This window comes from Chlamydomonas reinhardtii, chromosome 13 (assembly GCF_000002595.2).
Source record: "Chlamydomonas reinhardtii strain CC-503 cw92 mt+ chromosome 13, whole genome shotgun sequence".
NCBI classification, from domain to species: domain Eukaryota; kingdom Viridiplantae; phylum Chlorophyta; class Chlorophyceae; order Chlamydomonadales; family Chlamydomonadaceae; genus Chlamydomonas; species Chlamydomonas reinhardtii.
The window spans coordinates 2483194-2508689 of NC_057016.1; the positions used below are offsets into that span (position 1 = coordinate 2483194).

Consider the following 25496-nt stretch of genomic DNA (forward strand, 5'->3'; position numbering starts at 1 on the left):
GTCACGGCGGCAAGTTTCAGCTGTCTGGGAATTGTCGCCACGAACCCCATTCTTTATCGCAGCCGCTCCTTTCCCACCAATATACGTCGTTTTGAAGCTTGGCTACGTAGAGTGCCAACGCGCTGCGCCGGTGGCCGCACAACGCGTTCGTCGTTGGTGCGTGACGAGGCTATCGAGTGCCGCTCCCCGGAAACCTTGACAATGCGACTGCCCGGCCGCTACTTTGATATCTACACAGATAACATGGCCGTTCGTGCCTAACAGACTGTGTAGCACACGCGTGCGGACCGGTTATTCTTGATGGTAATGGGTCAGTCATGGCACTGAGCAGCGCATTCGGGCAGTAACCGAGCTCGTCTCTTATATAGCTATATACACAATACTGCTTTGCATCAAATTGCATTATCAACTACAGAGCCTGCTTTCGTGTGAACCTTGCTCGCGCAAGTCAAGATTCTACCTGTGCTCCTAGCATATTTTAGAATTAAGTAAGGCCTCAAGTATGCAACCACATTCCAGCAGCAAGTATGCTGTCGCCCCGCGAAGACTCCATGTCGCGTCATCGTCAAACTCGCCTTGTCGGATTGGCCGAGCGACATGTGCGCTTGCAAACATGCATGTACCTGAGCTGGAGGATGCCGTGGGTCCGGCAGCACCGGCAGCAACAGCACAAACCCTCAGCGTGGCGCGAGCCTTGTTTGGGGCGCCAACTCGAGACCAGGTCGAGTCATTCTTTGCCAAGGTGAGCATATGCGTGCGAGATGGACTGAACTGATGCACAACGAAAGCCTACGGGTTGGCTGTGCGCCAGGGAACAAAGAGTGTCCATTAACTCTTTGCCCTCGGCATTTTCGCAGGCCCTCGGACCTGTGGTGCTGCAAACTTGATGCACACATCGGCATTTTCTGTTAAAGTTGCGCGGGACGTCGTGCCGCTATGCGTCACTGGAGTGGGGCTTCATGTCGCCGCGGTTCAACGGTATTTTGAGAGGGCCGGCAACTCCCCAACAAGTAGCATAGATTGATGAGTGCTGCATTGATCCTTGACTGATTAAATCGTGGCCAGGCGGGTCCGAATCAGGCAGGCCAACTGTACGACTGTACAGCGCTGCCTCGGACGCTGGTTGCCCCCAGGTTGTGAAGCAAAACGACGTACACTTCCGTCATTTTGCAGAGATGCTGACGAATAGGGGTAGCTGCGTTAGGAACGCTGTGTGAATACCCAGGGGGGCGGGGTGGTGTGTACGGGATGGAGGGGAAGCACCATTGCAGGGACATCAGCCTGGGCTCTCCCAGTGGGCACTGCGACCCTGCGTTATCAACGGGCCGCAACTACTGGAGAAAGAGCACAAGCAGATTCATATGTTTGTGTGCGTATGCGTGACATGGTCAGGAGTAAGCATTCAGTGCCAGATTTGGCTAGCCCAAATTATAAAGCATTCATTCTGCACACCTTTCTTCAAGCATTGGGGATGGCGACACCAGTACCCGGTGACCTAGGAAAGCGTAGAAAGCGGCAGGAGATATGCGCAGACGCATCCCTGCCGGTGACGCTTACAACTGCTATCAACTGCGGAATACTGTTATCCATGTAGTGAGGTGTGCGTATGTTTATGAGACCTAGGCGCCCACATGGCGCACTTGAGCACGTGCGTGCTAGACGCACTCGTACGCACTCCGTAGATCAGTAATGCTGCCGTTAATGATGCAAATGGCATGCAATGTTTGGCATTCTTATTTATGCGGAATTGTGGTCGTAGAGTTTGTGCTGTAGGTCAGGCTGTGGTCACGCGCTTGCTTACTGCCAATGCATGGGCTGGTGACGTGTTGTCTGCTGTACCACTTGTTGTCATGGATAGATCCAGGCGGCGCGGTGGAGCGAGGTGTGATACCTTACTTTGGTCATCGAAAGTAAGGCTGGGGGGACGGAGCGAGGTGGAAATAACTGAACTGTGCCTCGGCCGGCCACGCACGTGCTCTGGCGGGACGCGCAGCGTTTCCGCAGCTGCTCGCAGCGCTCTGTGCTGCCACGAAGGGTAGCCTACCCTCAGCGGGGCAAGTTAGTGTCCCTGTTATCATTGCTCAAGTCTCGCACGGTGCGTGGGAGGCGGTAGTTTGTTTCAAAATCGCGCAAGCAATCGTTGAGGCAGCAGGGGAGAGGCGTGCGGTTCCGCCACTGGCAGATGGCATGCTGGGGAGAGATGCCCTACCTGTTCGTTCCCAAAATCGTGCAGGACATGAGATTGACGTGCGTGTGTGCGTGTGTGTTAGCGTACCGTGTGTTTGGCGCGCGCAAATGCAACCACACACAAGGCTCGTCTTATGCAATGGACGGTTTCGCAGATGATGCTAATAAGGGGCATAAGGGGCTGCTGCATCGTGTTAACTATCTAAAGCGAGATAGAAGCCCTGTTGGCTTCCATCGGTGGGCCCCTTGACAAGGCAGCGCCCAGCCACCCGCCTTATTTGTGGCCAGGGTGAAGCTGGTTTGCGCGCGTGTGCAGGCATGCTTCAACGGTGTATGTTTATTTGGTCCTTCGGATGCACTTATATCGGTGTGTGGTTGAATAAAAGGCTTGGCACATGTCCATTTGACTTGTGGGTCGGGAGTGTGCGTACGTGGTGCTTGGAAGCCGCCGGCGTCCACCTTGCGAACGCCGGCGCACATCCCGGAATGGGGCGCACTCTGTAAGTGTTACGGTAGTTCGCTTACAGTTGTGAGTCTTACGTACTTCATGTGACTCGTGCACGGCCGCCGTGGGCTCCTGAGAGCCGTCGTGCGAGACTGCTGTGTCACGCCATTATTCACCTGTGTGTGGTGACAAGGTGGCGCGCACGATCGTTGCGTGTCTTCCTGCCTCGGGAAAACCGGAGGCCCGGGCTGGGGTGACCCTAATGTGTGTGTGTGTGTGTGTTACAGGATTGGAAGTGTGCATTCCTAATACCTGCAACGAGACTAACCGAGCCGCAAGGGCCCCTCGTCTCCTGGAACTGGATTGTTAGTTGCATCTTGCACACCATGTGCACCGTCGTGGTGCTGCCTAATCAAAAGACAGCGCTTAGACCAAATATCACGTACGCAGCAAGCCAACTTAAATTGGTCAGCACTTTGCATAACCTGCTTCATTGAATCAGAACTGATACCGTACGTTGATCTGACACACGTGTACGCTTCACACTCAAGTAAAACATGCCGTTCATCCTCTACTCCTTTGTTGCAGAGGGGGCAAAGCCTGGCATTTCTAGGTAAATGGTGGTCTCTATTAGCTGCAATCGGCCAACAGCAAAGCCGAAACCTCATAAGGCATCTGTGTGCTTCAAAAGGGATAAAACAGAACCCTAATGACTGGCGGTGTCTAAAAAATGCCAGCAATGGATAACGTCCTTCTTATTGTTCTCCCCTGGACCTGACGCCACGACCTGACGCCCTGTCACCGGCATGGGGCACCGTGAGGCACCGTGCTGCTTGGCAGCTGCCCCAGAAGGCCAGAACCGCTGGGGGCCCGGCCCCTAGCACTCAGCTCTAGCTTCCCCGCGGACTCGGCCCGGCGTTGTCCATCGGCGGGTACAACGGGGACGGCCTCCGACGTGTCCAGTACGGTATGTAGAACGGGGGGCTGCGCAGCGGCTGCGTGGGGGGAGGGGCGGCCTCCAACGGCGGATCGCCGCCAGGGAGCCACGCCATGTCGCGACATGCATCTCGCCGCGCCCCGTAGTTTACCCTGTGTGCTGCTATAATTCGCATGCACTATGCCCGCCTGGCAGTAGCACGCGGTGGGACCCACCTAACGGAAACGCAACCGCCGGCCCAAACGCTGGATTGCCTTCAACCCTGGTTGTCTCGCAACACAAGCAGCGCGCGCGTGCGCATATCAACATCATAAAACCTTCTGTTTGGTGCACATCCGCGTGCTCCCCTGGAGGCGAGGCTGTCTTTGTAAATCTTCCCGCGCTCAGTGCGATCGCCGACCAAAGCGCCAGGGCGACCGCCTCACATCCAATATAACTAATTGCAGACAAACAACACATAACTTACGTGTTGACCTAGACTACCTGACAATGACCCTGCTCTACGCTGACGCCGCACTGTCAACAGCGACTTTATTTGTTACGTCGACGCCGGCGGGACAACTGCTTCCAATGCGCTTCTTGCGCGCGTCTGGTGACTGTCCTTTGCAAGCTGCACGCTCCAGGGCGACTACCGCCGACATGAATGGCAGCAAGCGGACGCACACGCCGCTGGCTACGGCACTCTTTAACCCGCCCTCGCGCGAAGCAGTGGAGCTATTCTTTGCAAAGGCAAGTCGATGTGACGGGGCCGAGAAGCCTGCTAATGTTGCCGAAAAGCCGACTTGCTCGCCGACGCCCCCGCCACAGGCTTTCAAATGAAAGGAAGTGGACAAAAGCGGACGTAGTTTATTTAATGCCGGCCAGCACTATGAGGTCTCGGCGGCGGCTCTCCAGCATTTTGGCGGGAACGGTGGTTAAGGCACCAGGCCTGTTCAACGGGCCCTTCACTGGGCACAGCGCTTCATCGGATCTGGTTTGACAACATGTGTGACATGTTAGCGCCGGCAGAGCTAAATCTCTGCCCTGTCACTTGTCGTCAGCGCTGCTGTACCGGATTGCCAATCCAAGCGTGTAGGGGTGACATGGGTGGCAGTGGTTTGTGATGTGTTTGGGCAGGTGAAGCGGCCAAGGGCTCAGAACCCAATGCACGGACAAATGCACTACCGCGCAGCGCGTGGACCTGTGATAGGCACGCCACGGCTGTGGTGCTATATGCGCAGCGTGGCACATGGAGCCAGCGGGCTGGCCTTTCTTTATTTGTTTGGCCAGAGTGTGCGTGATGAGGCAGGTCGAGTGGGCCCCCGTGTGTGATGTGTCGGTTGCAAGGACACGCGGTGCGCGACATACAAGCTCTCGCATGCTATGGACTGAAGGTTGTCTATCGTGCACTGAGAAAGTATAAGTTGAAACAATAGCTATCATCGTCGGGGCTCACGCAATACCTGGCAGAGAATTTGTGTGATGAGGTTTAGTGGGCCTTGACCAAGGCTTTTGGTCATATTCAGCATAACGTGGATGGGATCAGGGCCGGAGGGTTTCAAAGCAGTGTGAAGCATCAATCGGATTATTAGCACTGTTACCAATAAACGGCACTGCGCCGCAGCCTCGCAGTTGCATGCTGGGAAGAAATTAGGACTGAGGTGGGCGAGTTTTGGGCGCCCTTACCCATTCACTGCGGTCTAGAACAAGAACGCATTTTTTCAACGCCACGTTGCCATACACGAAGGGCCAGTCCAATCCTGGCCTGCGGCTATGAATTTGGGTGTGGCTTCGAACGTCTGCTGGCAAGCGTTTCAGGAGGTGTGTGCCAGGTTGGTAGCCACGGTGATGATCTGGTTATGTGAGGACTCGAGAGCGCCCAGAGTCAACAACTGAGGCTGGACCTCAACGCCTCATGGCGGCTGCAGAGATTGTTCAACGGCCGCCGCTAGCTGCAGGACGCGTGCGTGGTTGCAAGGTGGGCGGCGGGCGTGATGCGGCAGGAGTGTGGCGAGGGTACCGGCGCACATGCACGGGTACAGGTCAACTGTGACCTACCTCCCAGGCGCTGCATGGCAGTGCCGTCAACGCGTCGAGAGGTTGTGATGGCATAGCTGTCGCAGTTCTGGGAGTGAGATAGAAGCGCAAGGGCACTGCAGCAAAGCCTGGACAGCCTGTGCGGCCTTTGCTGAGGATATGACGGCGGCACACCTCGTGTGGGGGCGATGGTGCCTTGCGCCAGCATGGTTGGGGCCAGCTCTGAAATGCAGCCGGAGCGTGTGGTTTAGCGCGTCTTTTGCATTGCACTTTCAAACGAGCCCAGCTAGGGGCACCTGCGTCTAATAATGTGCGCCCTGTGTTTGGGGCCTTCGGAATTTCCTGTTTGGTGAGACGTATGGCGTCACGACCGCGTTGCCCATGATTTGGGCCACGCGGGCTGCCCCAGAACTTTGAAGGAGCCGCGATGAGCTTGTGTGTGTGTGTGTGTGTGTGTGTGTGTGTGTGTGTGTGTGTGTGTGCGTGTGCGTGTGCGTGCGTGTGACAAACGTGCAGGGCTTATGAACCGTACTGTGTGTACCTGGTGCTAAATCATCATTGCGCCCCGGTGCTTGCTGGCATTTGTTCGCCGGGGGCAGAGGTCAGGGCGGAACATACCGTAAGGTGTTGTCTGGCAAGGAGTTGTGTCGACGGCTGTACGCCTATGCACTGTGAGTGGGCACTATTCGCCATTGCAGTGCGGATGCGTGGGATCCAGCCGCTATGTGGACATCGGGGCCGCGCCCTTGGGTCGCGCCTGCATCCAGCGCCGACTCAAGTATTGTCATTGGGGAACAAGGTGAGAAGCACGCTTGCGTGACGCAAGCTTCACTTATTTTGTGCGCGTGCTTTGCGCGACCCTACTTGACCCGGCGTGCGCAAAATTAGAGCGGCTGCCAGGTACTCCGAGAAGATGAGAAGAGGCAGCATCTGTTGGCATGGGAGGTGTGTGCGCTTGTGGCTGCGCATGGGTGTGGCGCCTTGAGTGTAGCTCTGCGCGTGAGCGTGAGCAGAGGCGCGGGCGCGGGCGTGGACACAAGTTCTTGCTGCTTGAATGCATGCGTGGTGTGTGCTGCTGCGTGTACGCGGGACACACGGGGATGCGAACGCATCCCTGAGGGCGTGAGGCTGCAGTAGTTGGGTGCGATGGGCCGATGGTACAGGGTAAAGGGTACGTTGGCGTAGTCCTGTAGTGTGCAGCGTATGCCCAGACGGACGTCAATGGGGGGGGCTGTGCGTGTTCAGGGGTACACGGTGGACGTTCGGGACAGGCGTTGCAGATGGGTGGGAGAGGTCAGTTCGTGCGAGATCTGTGGGGCAGGCACGGTAATTGATGGGGGCGCCTGAAAAGACAGATGAGCCAGTGCGGACCGGAGGAGGGAGCGATTGGACATCCAACAACCAAATTGCGACTACAAGGCAGGAGCGCGCGGCTGGCAGAACTCTGGCGTTGCTGGCAGGCAGTTGAGTTTGCACAACGGTGCCCGGCACGCGGTGCCCCTTGCCCGTTTAGGATTTGCATTCTGCAAGGGTTGCGACGAGCAGGACAGCAGCTGCACCATGGGTGTCAACAGGCTTAATCTGTAGGTGTGCGCTTGAGCGTCTGATTAGAAGTAAGCAGGCCTGCACGTTTTGCAGTGTAATACAGGCACATGTGCATCCATGAGATGGTCCGGATTTGCTGGCAGACATGCCAATGGCCCGGGCCCTTGCATGGAGCACCAGAGGCCGCACAGCCGTGCAGGGTTGAACACGGCCGAAGAGAAACTGGGCAAGCATGCCACCAGGGGAGGTAGCCATGCGGGGGAAGTCCAGAACCAGTGCGTTGCTTGTTAACACGGCTCCTCGCGGCTCGCACTGTCCCTGACGCACAATAGAACAAGGCTCGAATGCAGAGGCCAGTACAGCCACGGTCTTGGCGGCCGGGGGCAGTGGGCCGCTGCATTGGCCGGCAGGGGGCGGGCATCAACAGTCCAGGGCCGTGCCGGCAAAACCCGTCATCGTCGTACAAATTTGGGCGGGCTGCCGAACCCAGCTGAGTCTGTTTGGCCCTTGTGTTACCACGAGCGAACTGCTCGCTAGTATCGCGCTGCAATATCTACAAAGAAAGCGAACACAAACTGAAACAAGTGCAAAGACTTTGACAATAAGCTTTGACAGCTATCGCTACCAGGCATAGTTTCGACTAAAATAGGTCTAATTGCTCGAAAAACAATCCAAGCTCACCTTCTAGAGCTCAAACGACGATCGGCAACAGCACCTTGCAGCGACTGGAGCCCTGTGGCGCTGCGCTCGGAAAACTATATTTACGCTGAGGTAAGCATGATTCTTGCAGCAAATGTAAGGCGGGCAGAACCGCGATCGTGTGTTTGGGTGCGCCGGGCGGTAGACATCGGTCAGCCCCGCCTGACTCACAAAAAACCTCAACTGCGGTTAACAAAATCACCAACATACTGTTACGGAGGCGTGTTGTATGCCACCGGCCCGTCGCAGGAGGGCTCCGGCGCTGACCGCGCGCGTTGATACCCCTCGACGCTCCGACCCCCGCATCTGCCGCGCGTTGCCGCCCCGATAAGCCTCCGCGCGGCCGTCGCCGACCACCCCGGCGGCATGAGCTATGACCGGTGTCAGCAGTAGCTCGGGCTGTTGCAGTCGTGGGCACACACCTGCCTTCTGCAGGCGCGGCGCGGCCGCGGCTGGGGATTGGTGCCGCCGGCATTGCACAGCTCCAGCGCGGGAAGGCGCATCAGCGGGGCACAGTGCCCGGGGAGCGCTGGGCTCCCGCGAGCGGCGAAGCAACTTACACCTCGCCTGGACCTCGGCTGCTTTGACGCAAGCGGTGGCGGCAGGGACACGCAGGCGTAACAGCTTGCAGCGGCGCCTTGGCTGGCAGTAGCGGCAGTAGCAACAGCAGCAATTGCAGCATTAATCCTTAGCTAGTGGGGTCAAAATGGACCTGTTCTACGTCGTACTTTTCGGGACTCTGGTGTTCGTGGCGGTGGTATTGCACATGAGCGGGACGGACAGCAGCAGCAGCACTGCCGGCAGCAGCGGCGACGCTGCGCCCGGCGGCGCTTGTGTGGAGGGAGGCAGCGTCAGCGGTGCCGGCAGCTCAGGCGGCGCTAGCGGCGGTGGCAACGGCGCTGGCGGCAGCGGCTCAGGAGGCGTGGTCACGGAGGCTGAGAGCAAGCGCTTTCGGCTGTTTAGGAACAACTACCTAATCGTGTTCTGCATGATGATGGGTGAGTGGGGGTTCCGCGGGTGCCTGGGGAGTAACCGTGGGCCTCGTAAACCAAATCCTTGGGCACACAGGCTGTATCAGTAGTGGCTGGGAGCTAGCAGTAAATATGAGGGGGGTGGGCCTCACGTGCGGGCCTCACGTACAGGCCGCTTGAGTCAGGCTGTGCCGGGCACCCAGGCCGCCGGGCTGTGGGCTTAGCGGTGTGGGGTTGTGCGGTCTGCTGTGTGGGTCATGCGGTGGGGCTTGTGGGTGGCGTTGTCGCGGTGGGATGCTGCCGCGTCGCGGATGGGTCGGCGTCGTGGCAGTGGCATGGAGGCCTGGAAGGGGGGCCGGGCGGTGCAGGGCGGTAGGGGGCCGGGGGCCGGCGGCGCGGCAGCGCAGGGGCGCGCTTCGGTGTATTGCTCCGGAGGGGCTGGAGGGCGGCAAAGTGGACGCCGCCTGAGCCCGCGTCACTCTTCCCCTCTGCCGTACACGCCCACTCCTCCCTCCCTCTGCCGCACTGCTGTACTACTACTGCCATACAGCCGGCGACTGGCTGCAGGGGCCGTACATCTACGCGCTGTACGAGCACTACGGCTACAGCGTGGGCGACATCGGCCACTTCTTCATCATGGGGTTTGGCAGCTCCATGGTGTTTGGCACGGTGGTGGGCGCGCTGGCGGACATCACGTGAGGGGGGGGCGGGGGAGGAGAGGGTACGGGGGTAGAGGGGTGGAGGGAGGGTACGGGGGACTTGTCAGCATGTGCAGGGGAAATATTGGCCGCAGAGATGCAGCCTGTGGGGACTTGACGGGAAGCAAGGGAAAGGGGGGCGTACTCGAGTTGTCGTTCCGGGGTTGGGTTTTGGGGAGGCGGCAGCGTGCGCGCATGGTGGCAACGGGGGCCACCGCCCTGCCCACACCCTCCACCTACAACAGCCCACTCCACACTTCCCCCGCCCCTCGCCCCCGCCCCTCACCCGCCCGCTCCTGGGCCCCTCCTCCCTCCCGCATGCAGCGGCCGCCGCGCCGCCTCCCTGGCTTACGTGGCCACCTATTGCCTGTCCTGCGCCACCAAGCACAGCCCCCGCTATGGCGTGCTCATGGCGGGCCGCGCGCTGGGCGGCGTCTCCACCAGCCTGCTGTTCTCCGTGTTCGAGGTGCGGGGGCGTGTGTGTGTGTGGAGGGGGGGGTAGGCTGTAAATACCAGACGCAACCAAACCAAGCGAAAGTAGCGGAGCACAGGCAGAGGCGGTAGTTGGGGGGATGGGTAGCCGTTCATGTGGAGGGAGAGGGGGGGTGCGGGATAGCCCAGCCGTGCATGGGGAAACGGATTGATTGCATGTGGGTCACAAGGCGTGGGTGCGGAAGAGCGGCTGGGTCCTGGGTTCCCTTGTAAGCCGGAGGGGGCGACGGCAGGTGGGGGCAGGGGTCGAGGGATGGCGGGGGCGGTGGTCAAGGGGCAGGGGGCGCTCCCATCCCTTGAGCCACACCGTGGCAGTCCACTCCCTGTCCCGCGCTCACTCTTTTCACCCCCTAGCCTCACTCGCCCCCCCCCCCCGCTTCTTAAATAATCATGAATGTACCCCCACCCCGCGCGCTCGCCCCCGGCAGAGCTGGCTGGTGGCGGAGCACAACCGGCGCGGCTTCCCGCAGGCGTGGCTGTCGGAGACGTGAGTGGCGCGACTGGAGGAATTATGTGCCCGAGCCCAACGAAATAGGCCCCAATAGGCAAGGAATCGTCGTGGGGGGGAGCGCCAGGGAGCGCACGGGGAGTTCTGTGAACGGGTGGCCTCTGCAGTTTGGATTGAGCCCAGTGTTGCGGGAGACGCGGCCTTTCCCTTTAAGCCCCCATGGACAGCTAATCCCCTCCTCTTCGCTGGCCGTAAGCTTTGCGCCGTCCTCCCCGGTGCCCTCGCCTGGCTGAGCGTCCTCTGTCCCTCCACTCCCCTGACCCCGCGCATGCCCCTCACGTGTCGCTGATGTGTCCCTACCCCTGTGTGTATGTGTGCCCCCGCCCCCTCCCCAACCCCAGTTTCTCCCAGGCCATCTTCCTCGGCGCCGGCCTGATGGCCATCCTGTCGGGACTGCTGGGCAATGTGCTGGTTAGTGGGCGGGCGGGTGGGTGGATGGGTGGGCGGGTGGGTGCCGGGTGGGGAGGACTTGGCGCCGCCGCATTTGGGGGATGCGGGGTGGCGCGGATGCGAGTGCGCGCGGTTGCGGGTGCGGGCGCGGAGCAGCGTCTGGACGTGTGTACCCCACACGTGAGTCTGCCTGGCCTGAACGGCTCCGTGGGCGGCTCGTGGCGAGTGGGTGCGCGGCAATTAATCATGAGTGTAACCAGTTGTCCAAACATCCTAGCAACCCAACCCAACCCACGCCACACCACCCACCCACCCGCCCCGCAGGTGGAGGACCTGCGGATGGGCCCCGTGGCGCCGTTCGACGCCGCCATTGTGGTGATGCTGTGCGGCGGCGCGCTGGTGGCGGCCACCTGGCCCGAGAACTACGGCGACGCGGCATCGCGGCGGAGTGTGCTGGCGCAGCTGGGGCAGGGGCTGGCGGCCATACGGACAGGTGGGCGAGTGGGGAGGGGCGGGAAGAGGTGGGAACTGGGAAGGGATGGGAGGGGGTTGTAAATACCAGCCCAGACTTAACCAAACCAAGCTAAACGGGGGCGGGAAGTCATGTTTGGTTAACGATTGCCATCGACGGTGCAAACGGTGAGAAGCAGGTCAGAAGGACTCTTACGCGCAGGACCGAGGAGGGGGGGTGGGGCGGCCGACCAGGACGGCTGTGCTGCTGCCAATGATGATATGGGGGTTGCAAGGATATGGGGGGGGGGGGGGTAGTGTTGCCCGTCAATGCCGGGACCCAAGGGGTGGTGTGGTGAGGTGCGATGTGGTGTGGTGTGGTGCATTGCGGCGGGTGGAATTGGACCCACAGGACATGGCTGGTTGCATGGGGTCGGGTCACGCATGCACGGATTGGCTAGAGGCCCATGCAAACGCGTGTGTCAACCCCACCGCCCCACCCGCCTTATGGCCACACAGCCCACGCTGCCTCCATACAGACATAAGCAAACACACACATACACACACACACACACACACACATGCATGCCCTCTCCCTCTCCCTCGGCCTCTCTCTCCCTCCCTCGGCCTCCACACACCCACTCTCCCTCTCCCTCTCTTCCCCTCTCTCCCTCCCTCTGCCTCTTCCTCTCCACGCCCCCCACGCCCCACAGACCAGCGTATCGCTCTGCTGGGCGCCATGCAGTCGCTGTTCGAGGCGTCCATGTACACCTTCGTGTTCCTGTGGACCCCGGCGCTGTCCCCGCGCGGCGAGAAGATCCCGCACGGCCTCGTCTTCTCTTGCTTCATGACCGCGTGCATGGTGGGTGCGCGGGGGGAGTGTGCGTAAGTGTGTGTGTGTGTGTGTGTGTGTGTGTATGTGTGTGTGCGTGTACGGAGAGTGCAAGCGTGCCGGTGCGCCTCGTGCGGCATGTCTCGTGCCCCTTGCTTGTCCCGCACTCGGCGGGGCCCCCAGCCCTCCGTGCCGTACTGCCCCCGCCCCACAACCGCTCATCGGGTCATCGCCACGAAGTCCGTACACCTCAGCAAACCGCCCGCCTCCTAACTAACGTCACTCCTGACGTCACTCCTGGACCGCCACCTCGCCCGCCCCAAACCCGCAGACGGGCAGTGCCGGCACGGGCCTGCTCATCCGGCGCTACTCGCCGCAGGTGTACATGGGGGCGGTGTACGCGGCGGCGGCGGTGTCGTTGTCGGTGCCGCTCGTCTACCACACGGAGCGGAGAGACCCGTCGGAGGGTGAGCGGGCGGGAGGGTGGGTTGTAGGGGGGGAGGGGTGTTCTTACCATTCCCAGGTAAGAAACCAAAAGAAAAGAGGATGCAGGGGGCATGCGGACCGTGCAGGGTAGTGCTAGGACTGGGCGCATGCGGTAGCTGACTGCCTTGACTGAGCGTTGTGTCTGAAGGCGCTCACAGAAAACTCCCAGGACCCAGCCGTGTGTATTTTTACTGTCCCTGGCGCCGCGCTCAGTGCCGGACTGCACTGGTGGCGTCCCTCCTGGGGCTCATTAGCGCGCGTGTTGTCGCACTGCCTTACCCCTGCCCCCATGGCTCTTCTTCCCCCCGCATTTGTCTCAGTTGGGCGACGAATCCTTGGCTATTGGGAACGTATGTCTGTGGGCCCGGGCAATCAAGCCCCCGCCCCCACTCCCACTCCCAGGTGGCTCCTCCCTGCGCGACAACGGCGCCGGTGGGCTGTCCATGGCTGGGAAGCTACAGCTGCTGGCCTTCTGCGGGTTCGAGGTGCGTGTGCGCCTGTTTGTCGCTTGTGCGGCCGGGACTCGTGTGCGCTGGCCCCGCCTGCTGCTAGCCACGCTACTTGGCTGCCCGGGCGCACACGTGATGCCGGCGGGACGGCTAAGGCAGGCACGTGCCTGTTACCCCCTTGCACCGTCTCACCACGACGCGTCCCACGCCGCCGCAGCACAGCACCTCCCCGCAATCCCTTCGCCACCTCGCCTCCACCTCTCCGCCGCCTCCCAACCTCTATCCTGCCGCGCCCGCAGGCCTGCATCGGCGTGTTCTGGCCGTCCATGATGGCCCTGCGCGCCCACTACGTGCCCGAGGAGCTGCGGGCGACCATCATCAACATCTTCCGCATCCCGCTGAACTTGTTCGTGTGCGTGGTGCTGTACAAGGTGCGGGCGTGCGCGGGCGGCTTGGGGACGCACGGGGTAGGCGCATGGGGAGCCAAGGAGGAAGGCCGCGGGCTGGACGGATGCATGGACGGAGGCAGCCGCGCATTAAGCTGGGGTGGGTCCGTGGGCCTTGGGGCGGACTGAATGGTGGGCGGGTAGGGCCTCGATCAGGAACACCGAGCCCAGCGTAAGCATGCCGCGCCAGCAACTCCCTTGGCTCGCGTCTCACGTGATGCCTGGACACCTACCTACCTGCCTACCTGACCCATCTTCCCACCCGCGTACCCTTCCCCTTTCCGCATCGCGCTCCCCGCTCCCCCGCGCGCAGGTCAGCCTTTTCCCGTTGTCGGTCATGTTCGGCGTGTGTGTGGGCATGCTCATGGGCTGCATGCTGTGCCAGATGCGCCTCAACGAATTGACCGGGGCCAAGGACAAGCCCTCGCTGGCAGACCTGGCCGCACACGACTCGTGAGTGCGCGGCGGCGCGTGAGGTGGTAGTGGTAGCGGTGGCGGTGCTCGTGTTGGGCAGGGGGTAGCAAGCAGCGCCATTGTGTGTGCGAAAGAGAGAGAGGAAGCTGGGAAATTAGGGGATTTGGCAGGAGAGAGAGTCGGCCGTCTATGTGTATGGTAGTCGTGTGAGGTACGGGACAATGAAGAGGCTTGTCGGCTTGTCGCGTGAGGAGTCGGCGGGCGTGCAGGACTGCGTGCGATTGGGGGCACACGCGAGTGTTGCCAGAGTGAAGCGTGCGAAGCGCTTTCAGTTTCCCCGTGTTTGCTGCCGCACGGTTGTTGCACGGCAGGGATGCTGTCATGGCGGTTGGCAGCGCAGGTGCTGTGGGTGCGGCCTTTGTTTTAATGAACCTATGAGAATGCAAATGACTAAGGGGTTTTATTGCAGACCGCGGCCTGTCCGTTTTACATGCGCGCCACGTGACGTTGCGATGCTGCCGGCCCGACTGCCGCCGCTGCTGCCCGCAGGGAGCCCAACGGCCTGTCGGGGCACCTGCCTGGCGAGGTGATTAAGCGGCCGTGGAAGGGGCACAAGTCCGGCGCGTTGCAAGTGGACTAGTTCGGTCGGGAGGCTGAGCAATGCGGGAGCGGATGGCGATGTGGCCGTTGCAAACGGAGCGTTAGCAGGCGGCGTAGGCGGCGGATGATCACAGGCATTAAGAGAGCCAGTGCTAACGGTGCTGGTGGAGTGAGAGGGCATGAGCAGCATTTTGTGTGATGGGTATTCTGGGTCATTGTGTCCTTGTGGGTGCGGGGAAACGCGGAGACATGTTGGGTGAGGAACTGCCAGGCACACCCAGGTGCGGTCGTGACCTCCCCTGGTCCTAACGAAGTGCGGTACCCTGGCACTGAACATGACGGACCGGTAACATACCACGGAGACTTTGACGCGGTCTATGGTAGAGCAGCACAGCAGTCATCGCTCTCAGTGAGGACCAAATCAACTGGGGCCTGGACGCCGGGGGCCTGCCGTGACCGGGCTGGTGAGCGAGGCACGGGCCAGATTGCTCAATGCGCGCTGCGTCGCTACTTCGTTGGGAAATAAATTTTAAGTGTAATTCATTACAGTTGCGGTTACTCCCTGTTGCATCTCTGCCAAACCACGGTCACGCTGGAAACATTCATTATCGATACTATCCATGAGTGGGCAGAGCGTATCGGTGCTGTCAAAATACAGAGAGCTATTGCGGCTCATATCGCGCCTTCCAGACCAGAAGAAAACAGACGCGCTTGCCGAGGCGCGGACATTGATTCGGGCACGGCGGGCGGAGACGAATCCTGAGCAGCTTTTGCAGCATCAGAAGGAGCTCTCGTCAAAAATTGGATTCCTGCGAATCGTGACGCCGCGGAGACCGGGCGAGGTGGGAGCCGGCTCCTTCGTGGTGCGGGACGGGCACCTGGTGCAGGGCAGCGGCGAGCTCAAGGGCGCCAGGTGAGCAGTGGGCAGGTCCGGGTGCCCTGTGGTCCGCTGGGTCGTTGCCCGTGCGAACCCGATCATTCACAGGCGTGTGATGGCTGTGTGACATGGCGGGGGAAGTAGCGGAGTGGTGGAGTGGCGGTGCAGCGGGATGACACGCCCCTTTCCCAGGGACCGACTTCACATGGCAAAGCGCCCGCTCGAGCTCCACCGGTCGATGCTCGACGCGGCTTTACATTTCCTCTCGACCACCTTGCACTCCGCAGGGTTGCGGACGGCACGATATCCATGGAGGAAGCCCACAGGCGCAACGACCGGGACTTCAAGCGCTTCTACGGAGCGCCTAAGCCGAAGAACATTCTGTTCTAGTCTTCTAGATATTGGAAGGATGATGGAAGGGGAGGATGGCTGCATCGAGGCTGCAGTTGGTGTGCGTGGCGGGCAGGGCAGCTGGGGCCCAGGCGGACCCGTCGCGCTGGAGACAAGCTGCCACGCTAATTGAAGCTTCATGGGGGCATGGAATGTGTCAGGGTGATGGTCACTGTACCGCCGGCCCGCGGGGTTGGGCGAGCACGTGGTATTGACGCATGAGGCCCTCACCTGGTCACATGACTGCACCAGGCTCTCACCCGCACCTGACAGGAATGCCCAGGGAAGGCGCCGCCTGTCGCAGTGTGGGCTGTACGACCATGCGTTATGCAAACAATCGAGTTGTCGTAGTTTGGCGTGCGCTGGGCAATACTAGCGGGCCGTGGCCCGTGCGCTGTGTCGTTGCATTGGTGTTGGATGGTTGAATGTCGCCATGCAGGATCGCAGGGAGGCCGGTGCAGAGTTACTCCATCAGATGATACGGTATAGTAGCACAGTTGGCAGAAGCCCTAGAATTCTAGATGCCCCAGGGTGTGTTCCGCAGGTTTCAGTACCGAATGTGACATAGAACTACTGCATTCCGCCCACAGACGTTCAGGCGTTGCAACGTGTGCGTGTGTATGTATGTGGGATGGTGAAGGGCTGGAGGATACACTGAGCGCCCATACCCGGTTACATGAGCGTTGGGTCAGGATAATTCGTGACTGGAGTGCTGGATGAAGTGGAGGCGCTCACATGGTTGCTGTGGTGCAGGCAGTGGGTATGAGAGTGTCAGGAAATTGTCGTTGGCCCTTGTTTGTTGAGGCCGGGGGAGGCTGAGATCGTACGGTTGTTGCATTAACCGGACTTGCAAGGCCGTACCTGGCCATCACTAGAGCCGCATGGGCATGCCTTCCTCCTGCGCGCGGTTGTCTGTTGAGTTCGACTCGTCACCACATCTGTCATCACACGCCGGGCCTGAATGAATGTAAGAGTAACCTAAGTCGTCACGCTAAGTTGTACACGAATTCAAACTTGGCACAGTGGGCAAGCCCACTGCAACCCCGCCGCAAGCCCAAGTTCTCGTCTCTTCACGGCCATCAACCTCTTCAGCGCCCACCAGCGCTTGCCAGCCTCCACAAGGCACGTGTTTCCCCGTCGCATGGCCACACACGCCAGGTGTCGCAGGCAGCCCTAAGCACTCCTGCTGCCGTCCAGTAACGGTTGGTCCACGCGCCAGCCTCACCGCCTCCTCCGACTCCCAGCTCCCCACACAAACACAGCACTCCACCACCATTCCGCCACCCACCCCGACCGAAACGGCCTTCCACCCTCAGCGCAAAGCACTGCCGGCGCAGCTCTACGCGTCCGCGTCCCAGATGCCGCTGCTGCCGCGCCGCGCGTAGTCGCGCCGCGGCCGGCCGCGCATGTCCAGCTTGCCCGGGTGGGGCATGTCCGAGAACACACGCACCACGTCGATGGACTTGGGGCAGCTCCCGAAGATGGCGTCGGCGTCCACGTGCTGCTGCGCTATCAGCGCCTCCTGCACGCGGGGGCCGAGGGCCCAGTCCGGTAGCGCCTTGAAGCGCCGCGGCGAGTCGTCTTCGTCGCTGTCCGACCTGGGGCGAGAGGGCCGAGGCGGAAGGGAAGGTGATTAGGTTGGTTTCGGAGGGAGGCGGGTAGGTGCGCAGGCGCACGCGGTCAGCGTACGCGTGAGCGTGGGAGCGCGGGCGCGTGGGCATGCAGGCGACACCCGAGGCACCGCTTGTGCAGCCCCCAATCCTGCTCTTTGCCGCCGGACGCACACTCACTTGTACGGCGAGATTTCGTAGCTGGTGGGGGCCGGCTTGGTGGCGGTGCCCATCATGGCGGGCGTGCGCGGCTTGACCTGGTTGGGACAGCGCACACGGAGTAAGCGTCAGCCTAAAATTGAAAAGACGCAAAACGCCTAGAGCTCAAATTTCGTCCGTTTTTGCAAACAAGCCCTGCTCCTAAGAAACGCCCCCTTGCTGTCATGACACGGGGTTGCTCGGCAAGCACGGGGGCAGCCCGGCCCCGGTCGAACCTGAACGACGTAAGGCGACGTCTGGATGGCGTGCACGTTGCGGCGCTCCTCCTCCGTCAGCTCCACGCCGCCCGGCGTCTTCTCCGCCGCCGTCGGCTTTGACGCCGTCTTGGGCGCCGCCGCCGCCGCGGCCACCGCAGCCAGCTGCTTTGCGCCCACGCCCGTGGGCGGCCGCGGCGCGGCCGGCTTGGGCAAACCCGGCGCGCCGGCGGCTTGCTTGCCGGCGGTCTTTGGCGCGGTGGCATCGACGCCTGTGGTGGTGGTGGCTGCAGTGCTGACGGCGGGGCCGTGCACGGCCGGCAGCAGCTTGACCTGCATCTGCACCGCCGGCGACATGTTGGCAGCCACGGGGCCGGTCTTGGGCCCCGGGGTGCGGGCGTTCATGGGCCCAGGCGCGGACCGGTTGGACTCGGGCTCAGCCTTGATGGTAGCGGTCGCCGCGCCTGGACGTGGGCGTAGGTGCAGGTTGGAGAAATGGGTTCAGGGCTTCAGGCAGGGGGATACGGGTCAAAGCGGAAGTTGCAAAGACTGGTTTAGCAGTAGCACAGGCACATAGTGACACTCTGCGCATCAGCTAGCAGCAAGGCCGGAGCATCGGAGCGGAATCATGCAGAACGCGGACTGGGAAGAGCAGGACGCAAAACGGCGCACCTGCAGCGGCGCCGCTAGCATTTATGGGCGGCCGCTTTCCGGCCGGGTGCGCGGCCAGCGGGTTGGCAGACGGCGGTGCCGGCGGCCGCAGGGTAGCCCCGCCGCCGCCGCCGCCGCCCCCGCCTCCTCCTCCGCCACCACCACCGCCACCACCAGCTGTCCGCTGCTGCTGCTTCGCGGCCTCAAATTTCCGCAGCTTGTCGTCCTTGGCCTGCGTGCGAGCCTCCAGCTCCGCCCGCCGCCGCTCCTCTTCCTCCTTGCGCTTGGCCTCCACGCGCTTGTGCTTGTCGGCTGCCGTCTCGGCAGGCGCCGCGCCAGTGCCAGCGGAGGCCGTCACAGCGGAGGTGGAGGGGCCGGCTGCGGCCGACGTGCCGGCGGCAGCAGCGCCGCCCGCAGGGCGGGCGCCGCTAGCGGCTGTGACGGATTGCGCGGATGCCAGGCCTTGTGCGGCAGCCAGTGCCTTGGCTTCGTCACCGGCGGCCAGAGCAACCCTGACAAGCCATTCAGAAGTATGACACACGCATGAAAAGGTTATGTCCAGCAACACCATAGCTCCAAACATGAGCGCTGGCAGCCACCAAGCCAAGGAAAGAGCTCAGGGCCTAAGTGTAAGGTCCCTCAAGCTGCAGCTGCGTACCGTGCAAGTGCGCCGGCCTTGTAGCTGGGGATGGCGGGCCCGGCGCCGGCGCCGGCGGCACCTGGCCTGGGCGGCCCTGCCCCCGCGCGCTTAGCCTGCTCCTCCTTCGCCTGGAAGAAAGCCGCCTTGGCCTTGACGCTGCCGATGGCAGACGGCGGCGGCGGTTGCGCTGCGACAGCGGCAACAGAAATTGCGGCGTCCGCGTCTGTAGGTATGGTGAGAATGCGCATGATTAGGGCGCGGTGCCGCTGCGTCAGCATCGGATGCAGGGCCACCATTCGCAACACTCAACCAGACAAGCGCATAGGTCGTCTCTCATCGCGAAACGAGCGTCACGCGCCATTTCCCAACCACGTACCAGAGCCAGAGCCAATGCCTCCAGCGCCGCCCGCAGCTGTCGACTTGGCCGGCGCCGCCGCTGGCCGCGCCGCAGCTGCAGTGCTGACTGACGTTGTGGGCGCCAAAGTCTCCGCATCCGTCGACGTAAGCGCCGGTGTCGGGCGGGGCGCGGCCGCCAACGGCGCGGCCGCCGTGGATACCGTGGGCGCAGCCGTCGTGATCACAGACGGCGCCGCCGCGGCAGCCACAGCGCCATCGGCTTGCTGCTGCTGTCGGTTGCGCTCAATGGCGGCGGCACGGGCGGCGCGCTCGGCGGCCTTGGCGGCCTCTTTGGCCTTCGCGGCCGCTGCTGCCTCGAGCGCCTTGACCTGTAGGAATGCACAAGCGTGTGGTAACAGAAGCCCAGTCAAGCGCCCTTCCAGAGCACAAGTCAAGCATGTGGAGCTCACCGCTGACAGCGCAGCCCCAAGAACACGAGGATTGCGCTGTGCTGAACGCCACAGCCTTCCCAAGTTCCAAGCAACCTCCGGGGCGTCAGGACAGGACGCAGACCATGCGCTTCCTGCACCAAAGTCAGGGCTCGCACCTTAACGTTCTTCTTGCCGGCGGCGGGCGGCGGCGAGTTCGCCAGCTTCTGGGGCAGGAAGCTGCGCACGGCGCTTACGAGGTTGCTACCCTTGGCTGCCTTGACGGGCTGCGGGGCCTGTGCCGTGCCCGCCACCACTGCCTCCGGCTTGCTCAGCGCCACCGCCGCTGGCGCAGCTGCCTCCGGCTCGCCCGCTGGCACCGCAGCTGCTGCCTCGTCGCCGGCAGCCTCGGCATCCGCCTCGGAGCTGGGCTCCGCCTCCATGTCGACGTCGTCAATATTGTCGTTGTCGTGCTCCTGCGTGTCGCTCCGGGCTGCAGTCTCCTGCATTGATGCATCCGCAGCGCCGGCCTCGCGGCCCTGCTCCTGCCCAGCCGCAGCCATCTGCGCCTCACCAGCGCTGCCGTCCGCAGCCAGGCCCGCAGCACTAGGCAACCGCATGGCTGCCAGAGACAGGGACCTTGGCCGCCGCTCCGCCTCCGCCTGCGCCACAACCACGGGCGTCTTCGACGCCGCTGCCACCGCCGTTGCGGTCGCCGGCGCGGCAATGGGCTCCACCTCTTGCTCCTCCTCCTCCTCCTCCTCCTCCTCCTCCTCCTCCTCCTCCTCCTCCTCCTCCTCCTCTGCCAACGTATCTGCCGTGGCCTCATCGGACGCCAGCGCAGCAACCTCAGCAAGCGGTGCCGGAGCCGGCGCCGATGCAGACGTGTGCGGCCCGGCAAATGCGTTAGGCAGACGCGACACGTGCTGAGGCGCCAAAGCAGCAGCGGCAGCCGCGCCCGGCGCAGCGTCAGCTGCAGCCAACGCGGCGGCACCGTCCTCGCCGTCTGCCCCAGTGGCGGAGCCGAAGTGCGGGATGGTGGGAGAGGACTCATGGTCGGCCTTCACGCCAAAGCAGAATCCGGTTCCAAGCGACACCTCGCGTGCGGGCGCGGTGGCCTGCGGTGCAGCCTGCCCAGACGGAGTCGGCGCTGTCGACCGCGGCACCGAGGCCCTCGCCACCGCAGCGGCACCGGTGGCGTCTACGGCCTCAGCCGCAGCGCCAGTGGAAGTGCCGGCGCTGCCGCCATCCACCACGGCCGTCATGCTGGCGACGTTGGCAGCTGCGGAGGCGCCGCGCGCAGCGCCAGCTGAGGAGCGCATCGCGGTCACCGGCCTGCCGCCCAGCATGGCGACCGTGGCCGCGACGGCGGAGGGCATGCGTGCGAACACGCCGGAGGGCGCACCGGCGCCGTCCTGGGCCTGAGCCTGGGCCTGCTTCTGCTGTGACCGCTGCTGGGCAGGCTTGGGCGACGGTGGCGCTGACTTTGCGGTAGAGGGCCGCGTGGCAGCCTTCTGCAGCGTCGGATGTGCGGGCTTGTTGGCCGACGGGCGCGGACTGGGTGCAAGCACAGCTGCTGGCGTGGGCTTGTTCGAGGCCTTCAGAGGCGAGGCCGACGCGCGCGGCGCGATGGGGCTGCGTGGGACCGCCGGCAGCGCCTCCGCAGCCTCCACAGCTGCCTGCTTGGCCTTGGGCTGGAGCGCGGGCGAGGCGAGCTGCGCTTCCTGCACGGTGCGCTTCTGCTGCGCGGCTCTCCCGCGGGTTGCCCTGGCCGCTGGGGCGGGCGCTGGCACCGCAGCGGCTGCGCCGCCACGCCGTGCGCGAGTCACGCGCGGCTCTATGGTGGGAACCACTGCGGCCGCAGGTTGCTCTGCCATGTGCTTGTCCGTTTCGGACTTGCCGGCGGCAGCTTCTTGCGAGCCATCGTCTAGCTCGTCGTCTGCCGCTGCCGGCGCTGCTGTTTTAGCCGGCTGCTTGCGCTGCCGCCCACGGCCACGCTTGGCGGCCGGCTTTGCCTCCTCGACCGGCTCCTCAACCGCTGGCGCCTCAGCAGCAGCGGGAGCAGCCTCCACCTTGCGCGCTGCGGGCCCCTCGTCAACTGCCATTGGCTCAGCGGCCGGCGCTGCTGCTGCCGTGGGGGCGGGCTCCTCGGCGGCCTTCGCCCTGGTGCGCTTGGCTGCTGCTGCAGTGGTGCGGGTGGCCTGCCGCCCGCGCTTCTGGCCTGCAACGGGGGCCGGTGCACTGCTGGGCCCCGCCTCTGGCTGCTCCTCATCCACCGGAGCCGCCGGTCGCTCGTCCACGTCAACGACAGGCACCGGTGCTGGCAGGGGCTCCGGGGCAGGGACTGCCTGCGGGTTGGCCTGCTCGCCCACCTCCGGTGCAGCGGCATGTGCTTTGGCAGCGGTGTCCTCTTGAGTCCGAGCAGCCTTCCGCTGGCGGGAACCCTGCGGATGGCACCAAACCGGGTCGGAGTGAGCACTTGAAAAGCATTGACTGGCGGAATGGCTTTAGCTCGCACCTCTTTGGGACTGCTCGCCGGCACGTTGCGGCTCCTTAGCTGGTACACGCGCTGTTGCGCTTGCGCGACAACGCCCAAGGCCTCGGCATTTGTTTTGGCCGACCTGTCTTGCAAGAACTTGCGCTCCACATGGTCTTTCTGCAGCCAATCCTCCAGGCCAGCCAAGACTGATTTAATTTTAGACGTCATATCCGCTGGCGCAAGCAGCTTTGTCGTCGCTATGGGTCAACCGCGACTCGCGAGGTGCCTGAGCTGCACCCTCAGCAACAGCTGGTGTCGCAAATAGAGATGTTCATGTTCATATGATTCTTACAGCAAAATGAATATGCAAAGGTAAGGTGACGGTGTTGGTGGCCATAGCGGCCCGTTCTGCCCCATCTGTCACCTAGATTTTGAACCTCGGCTGCCCAGCGCACCCAGCCATCCAGTAATGCGGCGGCATAAGCATGCTGCGTACACTCTTGCAAATGACGTCGGTCGAAAACCTACTCGGATCCTGCCATACGCACCGCTGCACCAACTTGGCTAACCCCTCTCGCCCCCCCCCCTGCTCCGGGCAGGCCGCCTGGGCCACCTGCAGCGTGTACTTGGTGCCGATATCGCGATATCGACTCGCAGTATTACAGCATGTGATGCGTACACATAATGCACTTCTCTCGATGCCTTCGCCATACTAGTCCTCTAGCGCTCTGGTCCGCTCAGAAACTCTCGGGTGACACGCTCGGCGCTCCCCGGTGCTCCAGATCACTCTGTACCATCTGAACCCTAGCCCTCACTCCTCAGCGCTCCTCATTCATAGACTCGCAATTCTCGACTTATGGCAAACTCATTCATAATCTGTTTACACTTCTCCCACACTCCTACAGCAACACCGGGCCAAACAGCAACCCAAATTACCGGAAAAAGGCCAAATGCTTGGACGGCATGAATGGCGTGCGCTGCGGCTTCACCGCCGTCTCCAGGTCGGCGGCGGTGGTGCCGGCGGCCGCGGCGCGTGCGTGCCGCGCATCCCGCTCCGACCGCAGCCAGTCCTCCACCACATGCAGCAGCTTGCGCGGCGCCTTGCCGGGCGCGGCGGACGCCTGCGCCGCCAGCTCCGCCACCTCGCGCACGCTGGCGATGTCTCCGCCCTTGACCATGGCCCCGTCCTCCATGTAGGCGATGTGGCTGATCCAGCCCTCCAGGCCGTCGAAGATGTGGGTGGCGTACAGGATGGTGGCGCCGCGCTCGTCGCTCTCCTGTGGATTGGCGGATGGGAGATAAGAGGGTGGGGCCGCGGAGTGCAAAATCGTCGGTGGCTGGACGTACGGCATCTGCATAGTTTTGAGGTGTTGACGGCGAACTTTAATGTGCCCCATTCTGTCACTACTCCTGACGCCCTGCCTTCCGCGGACGTGCATCCCTGTGTCATCCAGTACAACCCCAACTTCCCTCGCTGGCTTCTCGCCCGACTGTTTGCTTCATTGTTTACCCGACTGTTCGCTCCCGTGTCCCGCGTCCTCGTGCCTCCGGTTTCTTATCGGGGTTGGAATCTTTATTGCCCCTTCCCACCTGCTTGAAGAAGTCCAGCAGGCGCAGGCGGCCCACCACATCTAGGTCCACTGTGATCTCGTCCAGCAGCAGCACCTGCGTCCGCGATACACGTGTGACAAAGCCTGACGACACTAGCATTGCACCGTATGCACACCGAGCGGCCGCGCCGCGCCGCCTGCCCGGCTGTGTTCCGCGAGCCATGCACCGCCCTAACCCTTGTGCCCTGCCTCCTGCCGCACCTCCTGCCCCACATCTCCATCCATCCCTCTAGAGTCCAAACCCCGGCCCTACCTGGCCACTCGGGCGCGTACACACACACGCACACACACACACACACACACACACACACACACACACACACACACACACACACACACACACACACACACACACACACGACACACGACTCACGTCGTAGGGCTTGAGCAGTCCCATGCAGATCTGCACGCGGCGCTTCTGGCCGTCCGACATTGTGGTGATGCGCTGGTAGAGGTCAATGTCCAGCATCTCGATCAGCCGGGAGCGGCGGGCGGGTTCCACGCCCTCAACGCCGAAGATCATCTTGCCCGCGCTGATGTCGCCCTGTGGGGTTTGGTATGCAGGATGGATTGTATGCGGTGGAGGCATGGCATAATCAGGGATTGGCCGGGAGGGGGTGCGAAGGGCGAACAGTGAGGGGCGCGCAGACCCGCATGGACCCGTTTTGTAGTCGAGGCCTGCACCGCCCTCACCGTCCGACGCATTGAGTTTACAGCATGGTAACCTGCAAGGCGCCCCCTGAACGCTTAGTCGCTAACTGCCCTGGACTGCCCCCTGGACTCGCTCTGGCACCCTGCCTGGCGCCGGCCACCCGTGTCCCTCCGGTCCCGTGACGCACCTGCAGCGGCACTCCATAGCCGGCAAACGCCACGTCCTTGCGCCACGACGTCCCCAGGTAGCTCAGCTGACCGGTGCATGTAAGTTGCTGCAGAAAAGATGTACGAAGGGGGGATGGAAGAGGTGACGGGCCGGGTCGTTGGGGTGGGGATGGCCCAGAGGGTGTCGTGTGGCTCCAGGTCGCTCGCGTAACGGGAGGCTCAGAGGCCGCCCCAAAACAGAGCGAGCGCTGGCCAAACGCCGCATTTCTTTTGATATGCACATACACTCACAAGGTCATGGAATGGCGAGCGAGTGAGCACCCGCACGGAGTCTTTAGCGACCATGTATTTGCCCGCGACGATTTGCAGTAGCGTGGTCTTTCCGGCGCCATTCGCGCCGATGAGCAAGCAGCGGCTACCACGAGGAATGTTCAGGTTGCAGCCCTTGATAAAGGGGTCACAGCCGGGGTACGCGAATGTTGTGGAGTTGAGCACTATGGCCTCGTTCCCGCTCGTTGACGGTGCATTTTCAGCTACAACGGTCATTTTTGCTGAAGCAGACGGGAGTAAATCTACTGCGACAGGGCTTCGCAAAGGCGAGTTACGTGGATGGAAAGGAACAGTGATACGTTAATGCACCTGATGCTGTGTATGCCTGTTGAAGTGTATATGCCACGA

The 25496-nt window shown here is 62.5% G+C and overlaps 4 protein-coding genes across 6 annotated transcripts; 2 read left to right on the forward strand and 2 right to left on the reverse strand.

Moving 5' to 3' along the window:
* The first annotated feature begins 7628 nt into the window (after positions 1-7628).
* CHLRE_13g580150v5 (uncharacterized protein) lies at positions 7629-15060 on the forward strand. 2 transcript variants are annotated; one of them, XM_001693515.2, is made up of 13 exons: positions 7629-7901; positions 8079-8827; positions 9351-9495; positions 9823-9964; positions 10419-10477; positions 10840-10909; positions 11213-11381; positions 12052-12200; positions 12502-12637; positions 13059-13141; positions 13405-13536; positions 13865-14004; positions 14515-15060. In XM_001693515.2, the coding sequence occupies exons 2-13, from the start codon at positions 8536-8538 to the stop codon at positions 14603-14605; spliced, it is 1608 nt and encodes a 535-aa protein (XP_001693567.2). In that variant the 5' UTR covers positions 7629-7901; positions 8079-8535; the 3' UTR covers positions 14606-15060. The 2 variants fall into 2 exon arrangements, with proteins under 2 accessions (XP_001693567.2, XP_042917524.1); XM_043069549.1 differs by having other exon boundaries at positions 13865-15060.
* A 98-nt stretch (positions 15061-15158) lies between these two features.
* Positions 15159-16960, forward strand: CHLRE_13g580200v5 (uncharacterized protein). Its single transcript, XM_043069550.1, has 2 exons — positions 15159-15478; positions 15730-16960. The coding sequence occupies exons 1-2, from the start codon at positions 15186-15188 to the stop codon at positions 15830-15832; spliced, it is 396 nt and encodes a 131-aa protein (XP_042917525.1). The 5' UTR covers positions 15159-15185; the 3' UTR covers positions 15833-16960.
* Positions 16961-16962: 2 nt separating this feature from the next.
* CHLRE_13g580250v5 (uncharacterized protein) lies at positions 16963-22678 on the reverse strand. Of its 2 annotated transcripts, none has more exons than XM_043069552.1 (8): positions 22429-22678; positions 20090-22354; positions 19523-19871; positions 19165-19333; positions 18528-19018; positions 17877-18319; positions 17623-17699; positions 16963-17430 (listed from the first exon to the last, which is right to left on the reverse strand). In XM_043069552.1, exons 1-8 carry the CDS (start codon positions 22615-22617, stop codon positions 17172-17174), a joined length of 4242 nt encoding a protein of 1413 aa, XP_042917526.1. In that variant the 5' UTR covers positions 22618-22678; the 3' UTR covers positions 16963-17171. The 2 variants fall into 2 exon arrangements, with proteins under 2 accessions (XP_042917526.1, XP_042917527.1); XM_043069551.1 differs by having other exon boundaries at positions 19165-19369.
* A 47-nt stretch (positions 22679-22725) lies between these two features.
* On the reverse strand, positions 22726-25474 carry CHLRE_13g580300v5 (uncharacterized protein). The gene is made up of 5 exons (XM_001693756.2): positions 25110-25474; positions 24839-24925; positions 24373-24543; positions 23980-24054; positions 22726-23666 (listed from the first exon to the last, which is right to left on the reverse strand). Exons 1-5 carry the CDS (start codon positions 25362-25364, stop codon positions 23322-23324), a joined length of 933 nt encoding a protein of 310 aa, XP_001693808.1. The 5' UTR covers positions 25365-25474; the 3' UTR covers positions 22726-23321.
* Positions 25475-25496: the final 22 nt, after the last annotated feature.

Coding starts and splice junctions, on each gene's coding strand:
- CHLRE_13g580200v5 (XM_043069550.1), top strand. CDS start 15,186: ATGAGTGGGCAGAGCGTATCGGTGCTGTCAAAATACAGAGAGCTATTG. Junction 15,479..15,729: donor GGCGAGCTCAAGGGCGCCAG/GTGAGCAGTGGG, acceptor TGCACTCCGCAG/GGTTGCGGACGGCACGATAT.
- CHLRE_13g580150v5 (XM_001693515.2), top strand. CDS start 8,536: ATGGACCTGTTCTACGTCGTACTTTTCGGGACTCTGGTGTTCGTGGCG. Junction 10,910..11,212: donor GACTGCTGGGCAATGTGCTG/GTTAGTGGGCGG, acceptor CCCGCCCCGCAG/GTGGAGGACCTGCGGATGGG. Junction 13,142..13,404: donor TGGCCTTCTGCGGGTTCGAG/GTGCGTGTGCGC, acceptor CCGCGCCCGCAG/GCCTGCATCGGCGTGTTCTG.
- CHLRE_13g580300v5 (XM_001693756.2), bottom strand. CDS start 25,364: ATGACCGTTGTAGCTGAAAATGCACCGTCAACGAGCGGGAACGAGGCC. Junction 24,544..24,838: donor GCTATGGAGTGCCGCTGCAG/GTGCGTCACGGG, acceptor CAAACCCCACAG/GGCGACATCAGCGCGGGCAA. Junction 24,055..24,372: donor GACTGCTCAAGCCCTACGAC/GTGAGTCGTGTG, acceptor TCGCGGACGCAG/GTGCTGCTGCTGGACGAGAT.
- CHLRE_13g580250v5 (XM_043069551.1), bottom strand. CDS start 22,617: ATGACGTCTAAAATTAAATCAGTCTTGGCTGGCCTGGAGGATTGGCTG. Junction 22,355..22,428: donor CGGCGAGCAGTCCCAAAGAG/GTGCGAGCTAAA, acceptor TGCCATCCGCAG/GGTTCCCGCCAGCGGAAGGC. Junction 18,320..18,527: donor TGCTAGCGGCGCCGCTGCAG/GTGCGCCGTTTT, acceptor GCCCACGTCCAG/GCGCGGCGACCGCTACCATC.